Source organism: Muntiacus reevesi, chromosome 4 (assembly GCF_963930625.1).
Source record: "Muntiacus reevesi chromosome 4, mMunRee1.1, whole genome shotgun sequence".
NCBI classification, from domain to species: Eukaryota; Metazoa; Chordata; class Mammalia; order Artiodactyla; family Cervidae; genus Muntiacus; species Muntiacus reevesi.
In genome coordinates this window covers 109965830-109981773 of record NC_089252.1, presented here as the reverse complement: position 1 = coordinate 109981773, position 15944 = coordinate 109965830, and the positions used below count along the sequence as shown (strand labels likewise).

Genomic DNA, 15944 nt, shown 5'->3' with positions numbered 1-15944 from the left:
TGATCTTGGCCTCTTAAAGGGGCTTCTGTGGCTGGAAACACTGCATGCGTGCAGCCACAGCAAGAGTGCACTGTGCGACCCCTCAGGTGAAAGCCTGCACACAGCCTCGGCCTGCATCATCTTCCCTGAGGATCTGCTCGTGCTGCCCATGTCGCTCTGATATGTGTCAGCTGCGGGAACAACTAAATGCTGAGTTCCACCAGTCCTTCCAGGCAATCTCCAAACCTGGGCATGGTCTTGCAGATTCCTATCTCACCTTCAAGTGAAGAGTGATTTTTGCATTTCTGAATGATGAAATATAAAAAATTAACTGAAATTCAAATTCAGTGTCCATAAATAGAAGTTTTACTGGAATAAGCCATGATTATTTGTTTATATATTACGGATGGCTGCATCTGTATTATAATGGCAAACTTGACTAGTTGTACCAGAAACCTTATAGCCCAAAATGCCTAAAATATTTACTATCTGGCCCTTTTTAGAAAAAAGTTTGCCAACCCCTACTTTAGAGGATATAAATATCCTTTAGATGATATAAATATAGTATTTTGACAGGTAATAAGGAACTAGCATTCCAACATTTAACTTAATTTTATGTAGTATCTACTTTGCACCAATCACTGTCCAAATGTTAAAGACACAACGATGAACAAGAAAAAGCCCCTGTATTTATGGAGCTTACATTCCAGTTATGACGGGCAGAAGATTGAAGAGAAAATAAAAGATATCGAATGCTGACAACTGCTATACGGAAAATAAAAACAATGTATTTCAGAGAGGAATTGAGTGGGTAGATCTTTCAGAGCCTATATACAGGGAAGCCTCTCTGAAAAGGTGACATTTAAGCTAAAACTTGAGAGAAGGACAAAGCAAGTATTTCACAGAGAGAAAGAAGCCAAATCAAAGGGCCTCAAGTGGGGATGTACCTGATGACTTCACAAAACTGAAAGACCACTGTGAGCATGAGAGAGGCTGAAAGAAATGAGCAGAGTGCAGTGAGATAAAGCACTGCACCACCGACAGACCTGGGTCTGCATCTGTGCTCGCTCACTTAGTAGCTGTAAGCTCAGGAATGCTCCTTAACCCCAGAAGTCTTCATTTCCTAATCAATAAATTGGGGCTAACATGGTTTTATGCAAAAATGCAAACATATAGAATGGCACCTGACATGTACTCATGTAACATAAAGAGGGACACTGTTCCTTGATTTTTAAATCAGAAACAAATAGCCACAAAGAGGTAATGTGGTAAGTTACAGTATTACCAACATTAGTCCTCCTACTCTGCACAGGGACTATTTTTTCTGAGGAAGTGACTAACAGAAAGAAATCTGGGTAAAACTGTCAAAAATGAACTTCTGTCCTTTGGGTCATAGTAAACCAAAGGATAATAAACTTCTCACTAGATGCTGGCAGTACAATAATCAAATTATACTATTTCATTTTAGTTTAACAGATTTCATCCTTGAGGGAGTCTTGGTACCCAATGGAAAAACACTTCTGATAACACAATATACTGATTCCTAGATGATTCCTCCTGCCAGGTATGGGCAAATGCACTCTCACCTCAGCCCCTGGATACTGACCTTTCAGAGATCTCAAGAAAGAAATGACTGGGTATACTTAGCTTGGTAGCGTATAAGGCAAAATATGGGTCAGTTAAAACAATGAACAACTCTGAACAATAATTCCCAGTTGATGGATCAGTCAGGTTATAACCAATGCAGAAAGTCGAATGCTTAAATGATCCTTGGGAAGCCTGTTGGTCCGTGAATGAAAAGTCTGAACAAAAACTTCAGATTCCAAAGAATCAAACCCTTCAGTTATGGTCAGCAGCATCTGCAAGCACAGCCCTCCTGACTGAGACCTCCACCTGCTCACTAACACAAAGGGAAAATCTCCTATACCTAGCACTAAAACTCTTTATCCAGTCGGGAACCCAATCTTTCCCTAATCATGACTTCAATTTGACTCCTCTTATAAAGTCTACTACAAAAATACTACTCAACAGACACCTCACTTTTAAAACAACAATTGTCTACTCCCTTAAAACTATGCAAAAATTCTTGTTTGGAATTTAACTTTAAAAATATAAACTAGCATTCTGTTTAACAAACTGTCCCAGTGAAGATTATTCAAGTCTTAAGAATATTTTACACTGCCACAGCACTGAGAATATAGAACAAATTACTGTATATCATTAGCTTTTGTGTTCTTGGCCTTTCAGTCAGTGAATAAGTGATGGTTATAAAACAGACAATATAAACTTATGGACAATGAAAATTATTACTAGCTATTTAAAATCTGTATTCTGTTACTAATGTTAAAAAGTTATGAAAGAAGCACTTTGATGGTAACTTTATTTTGTTGACCTGATAGCACCTCTCCATAAACTGTCATCGGGACAATTTTCTGCTTTACTTTCAACAAAATCAAAGCCAGAATCACCCACTGATGTCCAACGACAGGCTTGAAGCCAGAAAAAGCGGGATGTATTTAGTGAAATGAAGTAGAAAAACGCTCCCGAACACCCACTCGTATTTGCCATCAAGAATCACAGCAGTTAATTTGAAATACACAATTCACCTGACTAGGAGACAGTAAAGCCAAAACTCTTTTTCCACATAAGGAGATCTTGAATATCCCCATTAGGTCTAAAATTCCATCAATTCATAAATTTAATATATACTAAAAATATCAGGATCCCCTTTGACTTTCACAAATGAACAAAGTAATCAAGATCATTACTTCATACATAACTTTCACGAAAAAAGATGTTTCAAACTATTTTTAAAAACTGGAACAAATGACTACACTCTTTTCTACCCTCACAGCACATCTAAGAGTTAGACGTTACTTGTGAAAATGTACTCGATAACCTGAAAATACAGTAGAAGGATAATGTGACTCTCATTTTATCCTGTTAAGGAAACTTTCTGTTGGCTTACAAGTATTAACAGTCAACAGATTTTTGTTCTGAAGACATAATCAATTTGCATGTATCATGAAACGAGTATTTCAAGGCATATGATAAAAAGTGCTTTAAAAAAAAAAGTGCTTTAACTACAACTGTTTCTTTAAAACTCAGATATTATGATTTAGGTATCATAGTACCACTTTTGCTGGTTTGCAGGAAAACATTATGCTGAGAAAAAGAAATTCGTAAGAATGCAAAGAACAGACCATAAGAAATTAAATTTCCTAATACAGTAGAAAACTAAACAACAGTGGCACTAACACAGCCACAGCAAGTATCTGTGCTGGAAAGCACAGCAACTAAAGTGACACCTTTCAGTGAAGAAAAAGATTTGCAAAGGGGCTGACGATCCGAAGCAAAACAACACGAAACTACAGATTTTGATTTTTACCTAGATCTGCCACAGTTCCTCCTTTAACAGGTGTATTTTCACTATCTTTCTTTGGGTTTACTAGAAAGAAAAAAAAAATCATGTTTTAAAGGGGAAAGTTTTACTTGTTTTTAAGAAAACAGAACAGAAGATTAAAAAACACATGAATCTCAGGGCAACTCTACTGTCATTCAGTACTCACCTTCAAGTAACTATCTTAAGCTCAGCTAAGAAATATTAACACAAAGTAACAGACTATATTTTGTATTAATTAAATAAGCAGAACTCTTCTGTCATCATAAAAGTAAACAGTATAGAAATATAGAGGAAACCCTGAAAAGAACCTTTTAACCCCTTTATCAAAAGCATGTTTTATTATTTTTTTGTATACTTGTGTATCCCCATTTGTGTGCCATTCATTAAGACAGACAAATTGAGGGAGCACTGATACCTTTCACATCTATGGAGACTTGAAAACATCCTGAGGGTTTTAAATCTTACAGGTGTAAAGTTATCATACTGTGCTTAATACTTAGTATTGTTGTTATCTCATGTTATAATGCACCTATGTATCTTTCCATGTATTTTTAGTTACATCTCCTTTTTTTTGTTCTTTTGGCTTTACCACAAGGCATGCAGGATCTTAGTTCCTCAACCAGGGATCAAACCCTGCACCCCTGCAATGGAAGCACAGAGTGTTAACCACTGGACGCCAGGGAAGTCCTCTTTTATTTTTAAGAGCCTCTGTGTCCATGAGTGGATCATAACTAGCCCTATGTCAATGGAAACTTAGTTTATTTATCTTCAATTTTTTATTACTCTGTAATCAACATTCTTTTATACTTATTTTTACATATACATGCAATTATTTAATAGGGATTCTGAAATTAAGACTGCTCTTGGATGTATACTTTTTTTTTTGGCTACACCACGCAGCAAGCATGTGGAATCTCGGTTCCCTGACCAGGGACTGAACCTGTCCGTGTCCCCTGCGTTAGAAGCACAAAGTCTTCATCAGTGGGCTGCCAGGAAAGTCCCTGGATGTACCCATTTTAAAATTTAACAGATAGCCAAATCATGTTAAGTGGCTTCATCAATTTATACTTTCACTGAGAACTAGGGACATACAGCAAGGAGAGAATCATCCCATGGCACTGCTGAGAGTGATTAAATGACATCTAACATTCTCATGTCTACGCAAAAGGATACAAACCATTCTTTGGAAGAACCACTTCCTCTATGTTGGGTACAGGTGTTGGGTCTTCCATGTCCTTGGTAAGATCTTCTTGCTCATCTTCCTCTTTCTGACTTCTCCGCTTCCCATAAAGACTAGCTTGGCTAAGACACAAAAAATATGTGAACACAACAAGACTATAGCTACTTATAGCAAACAATTTCAGAGATTTTAACTACATTGTTGGAATCTATGCTCAGAATCACTTTAAGAGACAAACATAAATCCAAACAAATTAAGATACATTCCCTAAATTACAACTAACCTGTCAAAAGGAAAATACAAATTACAGGGCATAAGAGATGGCCACAGAAATCCTACAATTCAAACTGCAGACAGTATCCTAAAAGGCAATTACATCAGTGTAGCAAAAAAACCTTCTGCTATGGAAATACAACAAGTATTTTAAAGATCATAAAGAATCACACAAGAAATTTTCTCGAAGATATATACAACTAACTGGGTGGTTTGGGTTTCTCTTTTGGTTTGTTTGTTTTTTTGTATTCTTCCTGGCTCTCTGTATCATCCAGACACCAGGAACTGCAAAGTAAAATCACTAAAGGCAGTTCAGTTCAGTTCAGTTCAGTTCAGTCACTCAGTCGTGTCTGACTCTTTGTGACCCCATGAATCACAGCACGCCAGGCCTCCCTGTCCATCACCAACTCCCGGAGTTTACTCAAACTCATGTCCATTGAGTCGGTGATGCCATCCAGCCATCTCATCCTGTCGTCCCCTTCTCCTCCTGCCCCCAATCCCTCCCTCCCAGCATCAGGGTCTTTTCCAATGAGTCAACTAAAGGCAGACTTAATATTTAAATTTGTAAAAATTCCCATTGCTCTTTCATCAATTCAAGCAAATCAACATCTATTTTTAAAACTAACACACACAAGAAAGCCTATTTAAAGTTCACACAAGAATGGACTGATTCCTTATCTTGAAGAATTACAGGATGAAAATCATGAACTTCCTCATTCAATGTGATGTGTATTGACACAAAAAAAGGAATACAAGGACCAAAAAAAAAAAAAAAAACCACCTTCAGAGAGATAGTCAAGTGACAGTTAAGCTAAACCTTGGGAACTAGAACAATTCACTAAAAAGTTGGCAGTGTTTCAGGATGATGAGTAAAAGCATAAGGAAAAAAAAATTCTGTTTTGGGCTAGTAATTTAGAATATACTGACAAGAAAATGAGAACGGAGAAATAGAGTGCAGACTCCTCACACTGCTGAGAATGCACACAGCTCTCCTTCTCCAGGGACAACATGGTGGCACAGGTGAGACTAAGGCATACAGTGTGAAGATAAATTTTAAAATAAAAATCATAGGACAGATTTTTAAGCCTATGAAATTAAAGGGAGCAGACAGAGCAAATACTTTAAAAGCAAGAAAAGATGCGAGGAAGACAAACATAACAAATGTTAGGAAAACAGGTTTCAAGATGTTTTGGTTAGATAGAGTATTCTAAGGGGGAATTTAAATGAGCAAAGTCCTGCTCATTAGAAGGCAGATGCATATATTAAAGGACATGCATACATTTATTTTGGGAACGTCAATGTGGTGGGTTTTATACTCAAGAGTGACGCTTCCCTGGTGGCTCAATGGTAAAAAACCCACCTGCCAAAGCAGGAGATGTGGGTTCAATCCCTGGGTTGGCAAGATTCCTGGAGAAGGAAATGGCAGCCTAATCCAACAGTCGTGCTGGGAAATCCCATGAACAGAGGAGCTAGGCAGGCTACAGTCCATAAGATCACAAAACAGTTGGACATGACTTAGCGACTATAAACAACAATACTTACAGTAGAGGCTAAATGCCACCACTGTGAGTTTCCTGGACCTAACATTTTAGTTCTGTGGCCACTCCTATCCTAGCAGCCCATCTTAGGTCATAAAGGGAAAAGCAACATATTAATTTCAGGCCCCAAAACACTTGGAAAAGTTGCTATATTACAGGTAGCTCCGAAATCACTGAACATCAACAGTACATTTCAGAATTTATGAAACTTATTTCCTAAATTTGTAAGTTTTGGAAATAAGGTTACCCTCCTCAACACCCAAATAATCTATTTTAACAACAAATACATGTGACTTCACAAAAACAACAAAAATCTTTTATGTATCTGTGACCAACTCATTATTATTATTTATGAGACTAAGAGTTTCTTAAATTCTCTAAAAGCTTCTACACATGTTTTAAGAATGCTTCAAGTAACCTTTCAAGAAATAATGTGACTTAAGGCATGCTCCGGGCAGCAAAAGGCAAATGTGGCTAAAGAAAGTCACAAAAGGAAACTAAAAGAAAGAAGATATTGGCACTGTGAAGATATACTTGACAAAGTATACTTGACACCTAAAATGAGCCAGAAATTCAACTAATTCATGACCACATGAGAAGAATAAATTTTGGAAACTCTCATCTTCTAAAACTAAACTGTAACCTTTAAGAAACTGTTTAAAATATATTTTGAGCTAGACAACCCTGAAATTATTAAGTATTTACTTAATATACATTTATTATGTGCATAATATATACTATGTACTATGGACCATCTATTATCTACTTCAGGGCAGGAACTATACAAGGTCTTTAAAAGTCTCACTTAATCCTCACAAGAACCTATTCAATAGAAACCAAAACCTCCACTCAAGCAAGAGTCACTATGTGACTTACTGAACACGGCACTACACTAAACATGCAGAACATAAAACAGAGATTCCCTCCTCTGTAAGCCACTCGGATCACATACAGAACCAGCTGGTAAAAACAGGGACAGACAGCACCAAGTCAGACATCCCTACAGCCAAACACCCAATGTAAATGCAAAACTCTGGGAAGTCCTTTAGAGTCTGTTTCAGCGCCTCTTGCATCACGGTGCCGCTCTTACCCTTTCTTCCCACTCTTCTTCCGGGATTCTGTGGGTGTGGGGGGCGGAGGGGAAGGTGAATGTTTCCTCTTTCGAGCATTAGCTGATGCTTTTCTATCTCTTCTCTCTGGACTTCTGACTGGCTAGGAAGAAGGAAATGGAAATAAATATCAGCCAGCTTTGCTGATGCCTCAGTTTCCACAAATCCTTGTCCAAAACTAAGATTTCACAAAGAAGATGTCAAACCTACTAGCTCAGAGTAAATGAAAGGCACAACACGAAGCATCCTGGACCATTAGCAGTCAGAAGACTTTCCCTACCTTCCGGGTGACACCGCATCGACAGATATGTAAGAACCACTCCACAGGGATTCAAACTACGCTACAGAACAGACATGCTCAAACTCCGTACAACTAAAAACTGTTCCTGTTCAAATTCTGTGGGGGGGTGGGGGGGAGAAGGGAGGGGAAACATTTACAATAACCACTGGAAAAAACATGAAACACATGCTATTAAATTAATGAAATACGAAGACTGGCTGAGTAACCATGTGAAAGAGTACCAAAAACTACTCCTAGTTCATCATTAAAAGAAATAGATGATTCAAAAGAAGTAAAATTTAATAAGACTGCAAGTTTTTATTTAAAAGCCTACCCACGGGAATAAAACTATTCCTGTTTGCAGATGACATGATCTTACATATGGAAAAAGAATCCACAAAAACACTATCAGAGCTAATAAATGAGCTCAGTAGTTGTAAGATGGGCTTCCCTGGTAGCTCAGCTGAAAAGAATCCACGTGCAATGCAGGAGACACCACTTTGGCTGCTGACTCGGGAAGTTCCCTTGGAGAAGGGATAGGCATTCCAGTATTCTTGGGCTTCCCTGATGGCTCAGACAGTAAAAGCCACCTGTAATGCGGGAGACCTGGGTTCGATCCCTGGGCTGGGAAGATTCCCTGGCAGAGGGCATAGCAACCTACTCCAGTATTGTTGCCTGGAGAATTCCCATGGACAGAAGAGTCCGGCGGGCTAGAGTCCACGAGGTCACAGAGAATCGGACATGGCTGAGAAGCTAAGCACAGCACAGAGTTGTAAGATATCCCATAAATCAATACACAAAAGTCAGTCTGTAGGTGATAATTACCAATTTAAAAGAACGGATCATAATAAAGAAAATACACCTAAAATGACCCAAAGTACTTATCTGAGGTTAAAAAAAAAATCAGAGATTAAAACATCAATTAAACACCAATGTCCTCTGGTACCCTTGCACTCCTTACAACTATCCATTTCCTTTCAGAAGCTCTGTAGCATCAAATTCAGAATGTGGATTACCTTACAGGCCAATCAAAGAAGTTTCTGTTTGTGGCCACAACCAAATGGCAAACAGGATCTTAATTCCCCAACAAGAGACTGAACCCATTCCCTCTGCAGTAGAAGCACGGTGTCTTAACCACTGGACCACTGGGAAAATCCCCTGATCAGAGAAGTTTAAAAGAAGATCTAAACCACATATCTCTGATTGTATAGTGGGAAGTTAAAGTTTTAAAGGGGGATATTAAATTAGTTTTTATATAATCCCCCCTAAAATAAGTGAATAAACAACCTAAATCTGAGCAGGAGTAGATCTGAATATGCCAATTCAATAATGTAGTGTGGAAATCAGAGTACTTTCAGTAACAAAAGACTCAACTTGAAATACATTAAGGAGAAACAAATACATAAGCCTGTAAGTGAGATGGTTGAATGGCAATGCTGACTCAATGGACATGAGTTTGAACAAACTCAGGGAGATAGTGAAAGGCAGAGAAGCATGGTGTGCTGCAGTTCATGGGGTTGCAAAGAATTGGACATGACTCAGCAAATGAACAACAACGTAAGTGGGGGGAAGAGTAAAATTAAAAAAAAATTTAAGTCAAATTCCAAATAAAATAGTAACAAATTAAAAAGATATGAAAAAGACTCAGCTATTAAATTTTTTTTCTTTTTTTTTAATATTTTTTATTAAAAATAAAGAATCTTCAGTGTGTGACAAACAGTTTTGGTTAATAAAGTTTCAGGGCTGAAAATAGGTACGAAAGAACTGTATGTTCTAAATTATTTGTTAAATGAATTATGTCTCAAGATTTTTTTCAGAAAACTAAGATACAAGACAAAAAGCAAAAATGTTAAGTGTCCCCAGCAAAATAGACATCTGGACTCACAGGTGTCCATCTGAAAATGTCATAACCCAACACAAACACATGTCAGCCTTCTTCTCAGACTCAAGTGTTTCTCTAGTGACACACCCACTTCTACACTTGTAACTTATAAAGAAACATGGATAAATATTTAAGTGGCTTAAGGATTAAGTGTTAGCTGTCAAGTTTGCCCACCTCAAAAGAGAACTGAACTATAATTTTTGAGACCTTTAAGGCCTACACTTTATTGTGTGTGCTAATTCACTTCACTCATCTCCAACTCTGTGCGATCCTAGACTGTAGCCCACCAGGCTCCTCTGTTCATGGGGTTCTCCAGGCAAGAATACTGGAGTGGTTGCTACACCCTCCTCCAAGGGATCGTCCCCACCTAGGGACAGAACCTGTGTCTCTTACATCTCCTGCATTGGCAAGTGGGTTCTTTACCACTAGTGCTACCTGGGAAGCCCAACAAAGTTATTAAAAAATATTAAAATTAAATCAGTTTTCCTGTGGAAAATGATACTTAGTTTACAAAATTCATACTCACAAGATCCAGAAACCAAAATCAGTTGTACCACCTTCCATACTGCATGACCCACTTTAAACCTTAATGACTCTCTGAGACTATCATGCTCTTTTTTGGGAGATGCCAGCTCCTGAGATGGTCGTTATGGTCATTTAGTAACTTTTTCTATACACTTGATGGCTGATGAGCCTTGCTTTGTACGTTAGTTTATTAATAAGATTTGATAAGATACAGGCCAAGAAAGAAAACACCAAGAGGAAAAAAAATGGTGCCAAACCAAATACCTCTTCATTCTTTGTTGAAATTCGCTGACGAAAACTCACGGGCTTCCTGTTCTCGTCCACCTCATAATCCTCCTCATTCATCCATTCATTGAAAACATCAGTGTCCAAAATCCATTTTGCATGAACCTAAAATCACATTAAAGCATGAAGAGCTACACAAGTAATAAACTGCTACAGTTTTAAAGTACTCAAAATGAAATAAGCTGATTTATTATACTTAAAGCGTCAATTACATATAGTTTAAAAATATGACTATTAATGACATATGAGTGGCAACTTAACCATGTCTAATTTTTATTCCATATCTTTGACTGAATAAATAGTAAAAAAGCATCACAAGTTTTGTGTGCACTGAGGTTTTGATAATCAAGACCCTTAAATTTTATAATGTCTTTTTATTTGATTTTATTAGGATATAACTGAAAAATAAAAGTGAAGACATTTAAGGTGTACACTGTGATTTGACGTATGTACACTTTGTGAAGGATTCCCCGCCCCCAGTGAATCCATCACCTCACATATTTATCTCACGTGTGTGTTAGCATGCACATATGAGAACATTTAAGTCTACTCAGCAAATTTCAAGTCTAAAATACACTGCTTTCAACTTTCTTCATACTTGGCATTAGCTCCTCAGACCTAATCCATCTTACAGCTGAAAACTGGTATTCCTATTTCTCTTACTCCCCAATCCCTGGCATCCACTTTTCCACTGTTTCTAGGAATAAATTTTTTTTTTAGATTCCACATATAAGTGATACCATATGGTATTCGTATTTCACTATGTGGTTCATTTCACTAATCGCGGCATCTTTATCTTCACAAAAATCAGTGACAAAAACATTCAAAAACAGAAGGCCCAAGATAATCATTTCCTTAAGCATAAAGGATATCTCTATATTTATACATTCAGTAACATTCTAAGTAATTACAAAAGATAAATTTTAGATAAATTTCAAATTTCAAATGTCACAGCATTTGAAAACGTACTAGTTTTTCGAAGTACTGAAAAGAATATATATATTTTAAAAGCAGAGCAGAAGATTCACATTGTACATTCTTTACTATCCAGAAAACCTTGGTAGAATTCTCTTGAGAAAGTATGTTAGGACAATATGAACAACTAACAATCATCTGTGCCAGTCATTCTGCTGAACACCTTACAAACAATATGATCTCATTTAATTCCTCTAAAGCAATGCACGTTAGCCTATCCAGTTTTCCAACCAGCAAAAGGGGCAGAGTGTCAGTAAGCTGCCCACTTACTTACCCTACTAGAGAGAAAACTTGGATTTGCACTGAGTTCTGCCTAAGCTCTTAAACTACTATGCTCTGTTAATCTTTCTCATAAAAATACCTTCACATCAGAATAATATAATAGGTTGTACAATCTTACATAAAACTAGCCCAGTTTCCTTACCTGTAAAATGATACTATGGTAAAATGCTATCAAGCCCAGTCCCAAACTTGTGATTAGTTTATAAGTTCTAAACTTATATGCAGAGTACATCACGGGACATGGTGGGCTGGATGAAGCACAAGCTGGAATCAGGGTTACCAGGAGAAATAGCAATAACCTCAGATATGCAGATGACACCAACCTTATGGCAGAAAGTGAAGAGGAACTAAACAGCCTCTTGATGAAAGTGAAAGAGGAGACTGAAAAAGTTGGCTTAAAACGCAACATTCTACATGAGAGAAGACAGTTCATTTTCTTTTTCAAGTTTTCAATGAAAGAATGCTTTGGATATAACCTCTTAAATTACCTTTAAAGGTAGTTTTTGTTGTTGTTTTTTAAAATCATCTTCCCCGAAGATAATGGGACAACGCAAATATAGAGGAAATTGATATGCTTTACTGAGGGGTCAGATAGTAAACATTTTAGGCTTGCAAGCCATATGTTCTCTAGGTCTATTCAACTCTGCTGCTATAGTGTGAAATCAGCCACAGAATATATATAAATGAATGGGTTTGGTGATCTAATAAAATTTTATGTGCAAAAACAGGTGGCTTTAATTTACCCAAGAGGATACAATTTGCCAATCTTTGTCAAAGGGAAACAGTTTTATCCGATTGATACTCCATATACCAGACTTAGTAAAGGAAAAAATTTCAAAAAGTATAATTATTAAATGACTATTCTGAGATGATTAGTGAAATCCGAAGAGAATTATACAACTTTACTGATACAAAAGATCTACATAAATAGGGAGATAAATTGCTTCCACAAATTGAGAATACTGTAAATATTTTATACTGTAAATACTTTACAATACTGTAAAGACGTCAGTTCTCTCCAAATTATTCTATAGATTAAGTGTAATTCCAATCAAAACTTCAATGAGTTTAATTGGACCTCAACGAACTGATTCTTAATTTTATACATAAGAGCAAAGACCCAAGAGACTCCTGAAGAAAAAAGTGGGAGTACTACTCAGAACAAATCAACTAATTAAACTTCATAACTGCCAAGAAACAAACCACGACTTGTATAAAAGCTTACTTTTGACAGAAATGGCATGGATCATTGGGAGAGAAATCCAGGTTCAGTATTTTCCCACCCTGAATGGAGAGCTGATCTAACACCACATCAAGAAAAAATCTTTCCTACATCATAACATGTTAAAAAATTAATTCCAAGAAGATTAAAGGTCTACATACAAAATGCAAAACTAAAGAATAATTTTTAAAGATGATATAGGAAAATATCAACATGACCTCAGTACTGAAAAACAAAAAGCTAAGCTTACTAGGAAAATCTATTTTTAATACAAGTAACTGGTGACATAACCATGCATATTATTATGCAGAATATCTAAATAACATCCACAAAGAAAAAAACAATGCAATGGAAAAAAGCAAGAGATAGAAACAAGCACTTCATAGAAGAAACACCACAAGTCGAAGAATTCATGAAACGGTGACAAAGCTATGTGTCACAGATGTAGAGAACACACACATGGCTACCAAGGGAGAAAGAGGGGAGACTGGGATTGACATGAACACACTACTATACATAAAACAGATAATAAGAACCTACTTATAATAGTAACTCAGGGAACTGCTCAGTGCTCTGTAATGACCTATATGGGACTAGAATCGAGGAAAGACTGGATCTGTGTATAACCGATATATACTCCACTGTACAGAAGAATACAACCCTGAAAATCAACTATGCTCCAATACAAACTTATTTTTAAAAAATGACCAGGTCAAGTGGCAACAATGAAATATGGACAGTAGACTAAAATGCTGTCAATGTCAAATGTACTGAATTTGACAACTGTACTGTGCTTGTGTATGAGAATCCCCTATTCCTAGCAAATATACACTTACTGGAATAAAGACCCATTCCATATGCATCTTTACCTCAAATGATTCGGAAAAAATATTTACATGCAAGTATCAAATATAAATAAGTAACTTAAAAAGGGAATAAAATGTTAACAGGCAAATGTGGATGATGGGTATACACGTATGCCAAGTACTATTCTTTTTCTTGCAACTTTTCTGTAAGCTTGAAACCATTTCCAAATTAAAAGTTTATTTAAAGAAAGTGAAAGTGACTTCGCTCAGTCGTGTCTGACTCTCTGTGACCCCTGTAGCCTACCAGGCTCCTTCATCCATGGGATTTTCCAGGCAAGAGTACTGGAGTGGGCTGCCATTTCCTTCTCCAGCAAATCTTCCTCACGCAGGGATCGAACCCAGATCTCCTGCATTGCAGACAGATGCTTTACCACCTGAGCCACCAGGGAAGTTTATTTAAAACAAAAAGTATTTTTTGCAAACTCCATATGGAATCTAAAGCTCAAAGGCTGTCTCACTAAAGGTCACACAATTGGAAACAGGCTGAACCAGGTCTAAAATATAACAAAAGTCAATAAAAAATCATGTATAATCACTCATGGAAAATAGAGCTACCTGTAAAAACACTGGGATAGGGACAATACAAAAAGAGTTTGGAACATCTTTTGCCCCAGAAAGTATGAGGTATGCAATGCCAAAAGATCACAGGAGGCAGCTTAAAAGAGTTTCCACTGGCCAAATTTAGATAATTCATCAAAATGTAGTAGTACTGTCAGTGTTCTGTGAGTGCATGCAGAACACAGACACACATCAAGGGAGAATGGAAGAACTGTCCCCACTGCGAAATGCCACCTGCAAACAGACAGCATCAGTAACAGAAATTATTCATGGATGAGCAAACCTTCAGACAGAAATCCAATTAAAAAAAAGGATATCTCTACACTCTCAAAGTTTTTCCCTATAAAATATCTTAAATGTTGATGAGAAAAATGGTAATGTTACAGTGAGAAAACCAGGCAGACAGTATCTTAACAAATGATCCAACTATCAACCATAATGGGGAAAATGGACAATATGAGGTGCCCGGTATGATGCACTGAGGAGGAGACAATATTAGGTACGGGAACACTGCGGCCCAGAACGCAGACATAATAATGAGGACGATACAAACTAAAATTCAAGAGCATTTTAGAACTATGACAACAACAACTAACCTATGTATTTCAAAAAGGACAATGTCACAGAAGGAAAAAAAAAGCTGAAAGTTTCAGATTAAAATAGAATAGAGATGTAACAACTAAATGTCATGTGTGATCCTGAACTGGATCCTGGATCAGGGTAAAAACTTAAATATACTATAAAGCTTCTTGTATCAATGGGACAATTCGTGAAAATGGAATATGGGCCCTGTATCAGGTAATAAATTATTTCAATAATTAATAAGAGGGGAATCTGGAAGAAGAATATAAAACAATGCTTTGCTTTGTACTATTCTTGCAACTTTCAAATTTATTTCCACATTAAAAGCTGAAAACATTATACAGAAATGAACACTAAGACGAGTCTATATAAAAGTCATGCAAGCACTGCTCCTAGCCTTCCTAAACGACATCAACGATGTTCAACTCCACTTCTAACACTCCTTTCTTAATATCTCAAACTACAATCTAACATGGCTTTGAGGTCTCCTCAAACATCACTGCAGACATCTGATCTAAGACCTGGATAATGAGGTCTTCAAGACCATAGGTGTCTCCTAATAGGATGATAAGAAAGAAAGGTCATCACTCTGTATATATCTCTTTAAAAAAACACTGTTGTTGAGAATAGCTAAGAAGAGCTATTAAATTATGAAACAGTAAATTTTGCTTTTACTTTTTTAAAAATTCTGTTTTAAAAAAGATCTCTCACCTTCCATGGTTTTTCTGGAATTGGTGGATCTTCAATTTCTGCATCAACATCATTACTATGGACCCAAGTATCATAGCTATAAAAAAATGGAAAAAGAAATTAGAACCCAAATTCATTCACTTTGATCTAGAGGTACAAACACATTTTAGAAATACTGTTAGGATCCAGTAACAGCAAATTATCACATTCTTTTGTCTCTAACACTCTAACAAGAAAACTCTCCTGCAGAGGTCTACAGTAATCTTCACATTGTGAAACCCAAAGGTTAAGCCTCTGTGCACAGAATTTTAACAT

The 15944-nt window shown here is 36.8% G+C and overlaps 1 protein-coding gene across 2 annotated transcripts in view; it reads right to left on the bottom strand.

The window, feature by feature from the left end:
- SMARCC1 (SWI/SNF related, matrix associated, actin dependent regulator of chromatin subfamily c member 1) overlaps nucleotides 1–15944 on the bottom strand; it is a 120111-nt gene that overhangs the window by 72795 nt on the left and 31372 nt on the right. For both annotated transcript variants that reach the window (XM_065933829.1, XM_065933828.1), the window contains exons 8-12: nucleotides 15651–15726; nucleotides 10434–10559; nucleotides 7464–7585; nucleotides 4560–4684; nucleotides 3368–3427 (exon numbers count right to left, since the gene is read on the bottom strand). In XM_065933829.1, the coding sequence (XP_065789901.1) occupies nucleotides 3368–3427; nucleotides 4560–4684; nucleotides 7464–7585; nucleotides 10434–10559; nucleotides 15651–15726 (509 nt within the window). The remainder of the gene's footprint in view (nucleotides 1–3367; nucleotides 3428–4559; nucleotides 4685–7463; nucleotides 7586–10433; nucleotides 10560–15650; nucleotides 15727–15944) is intronic.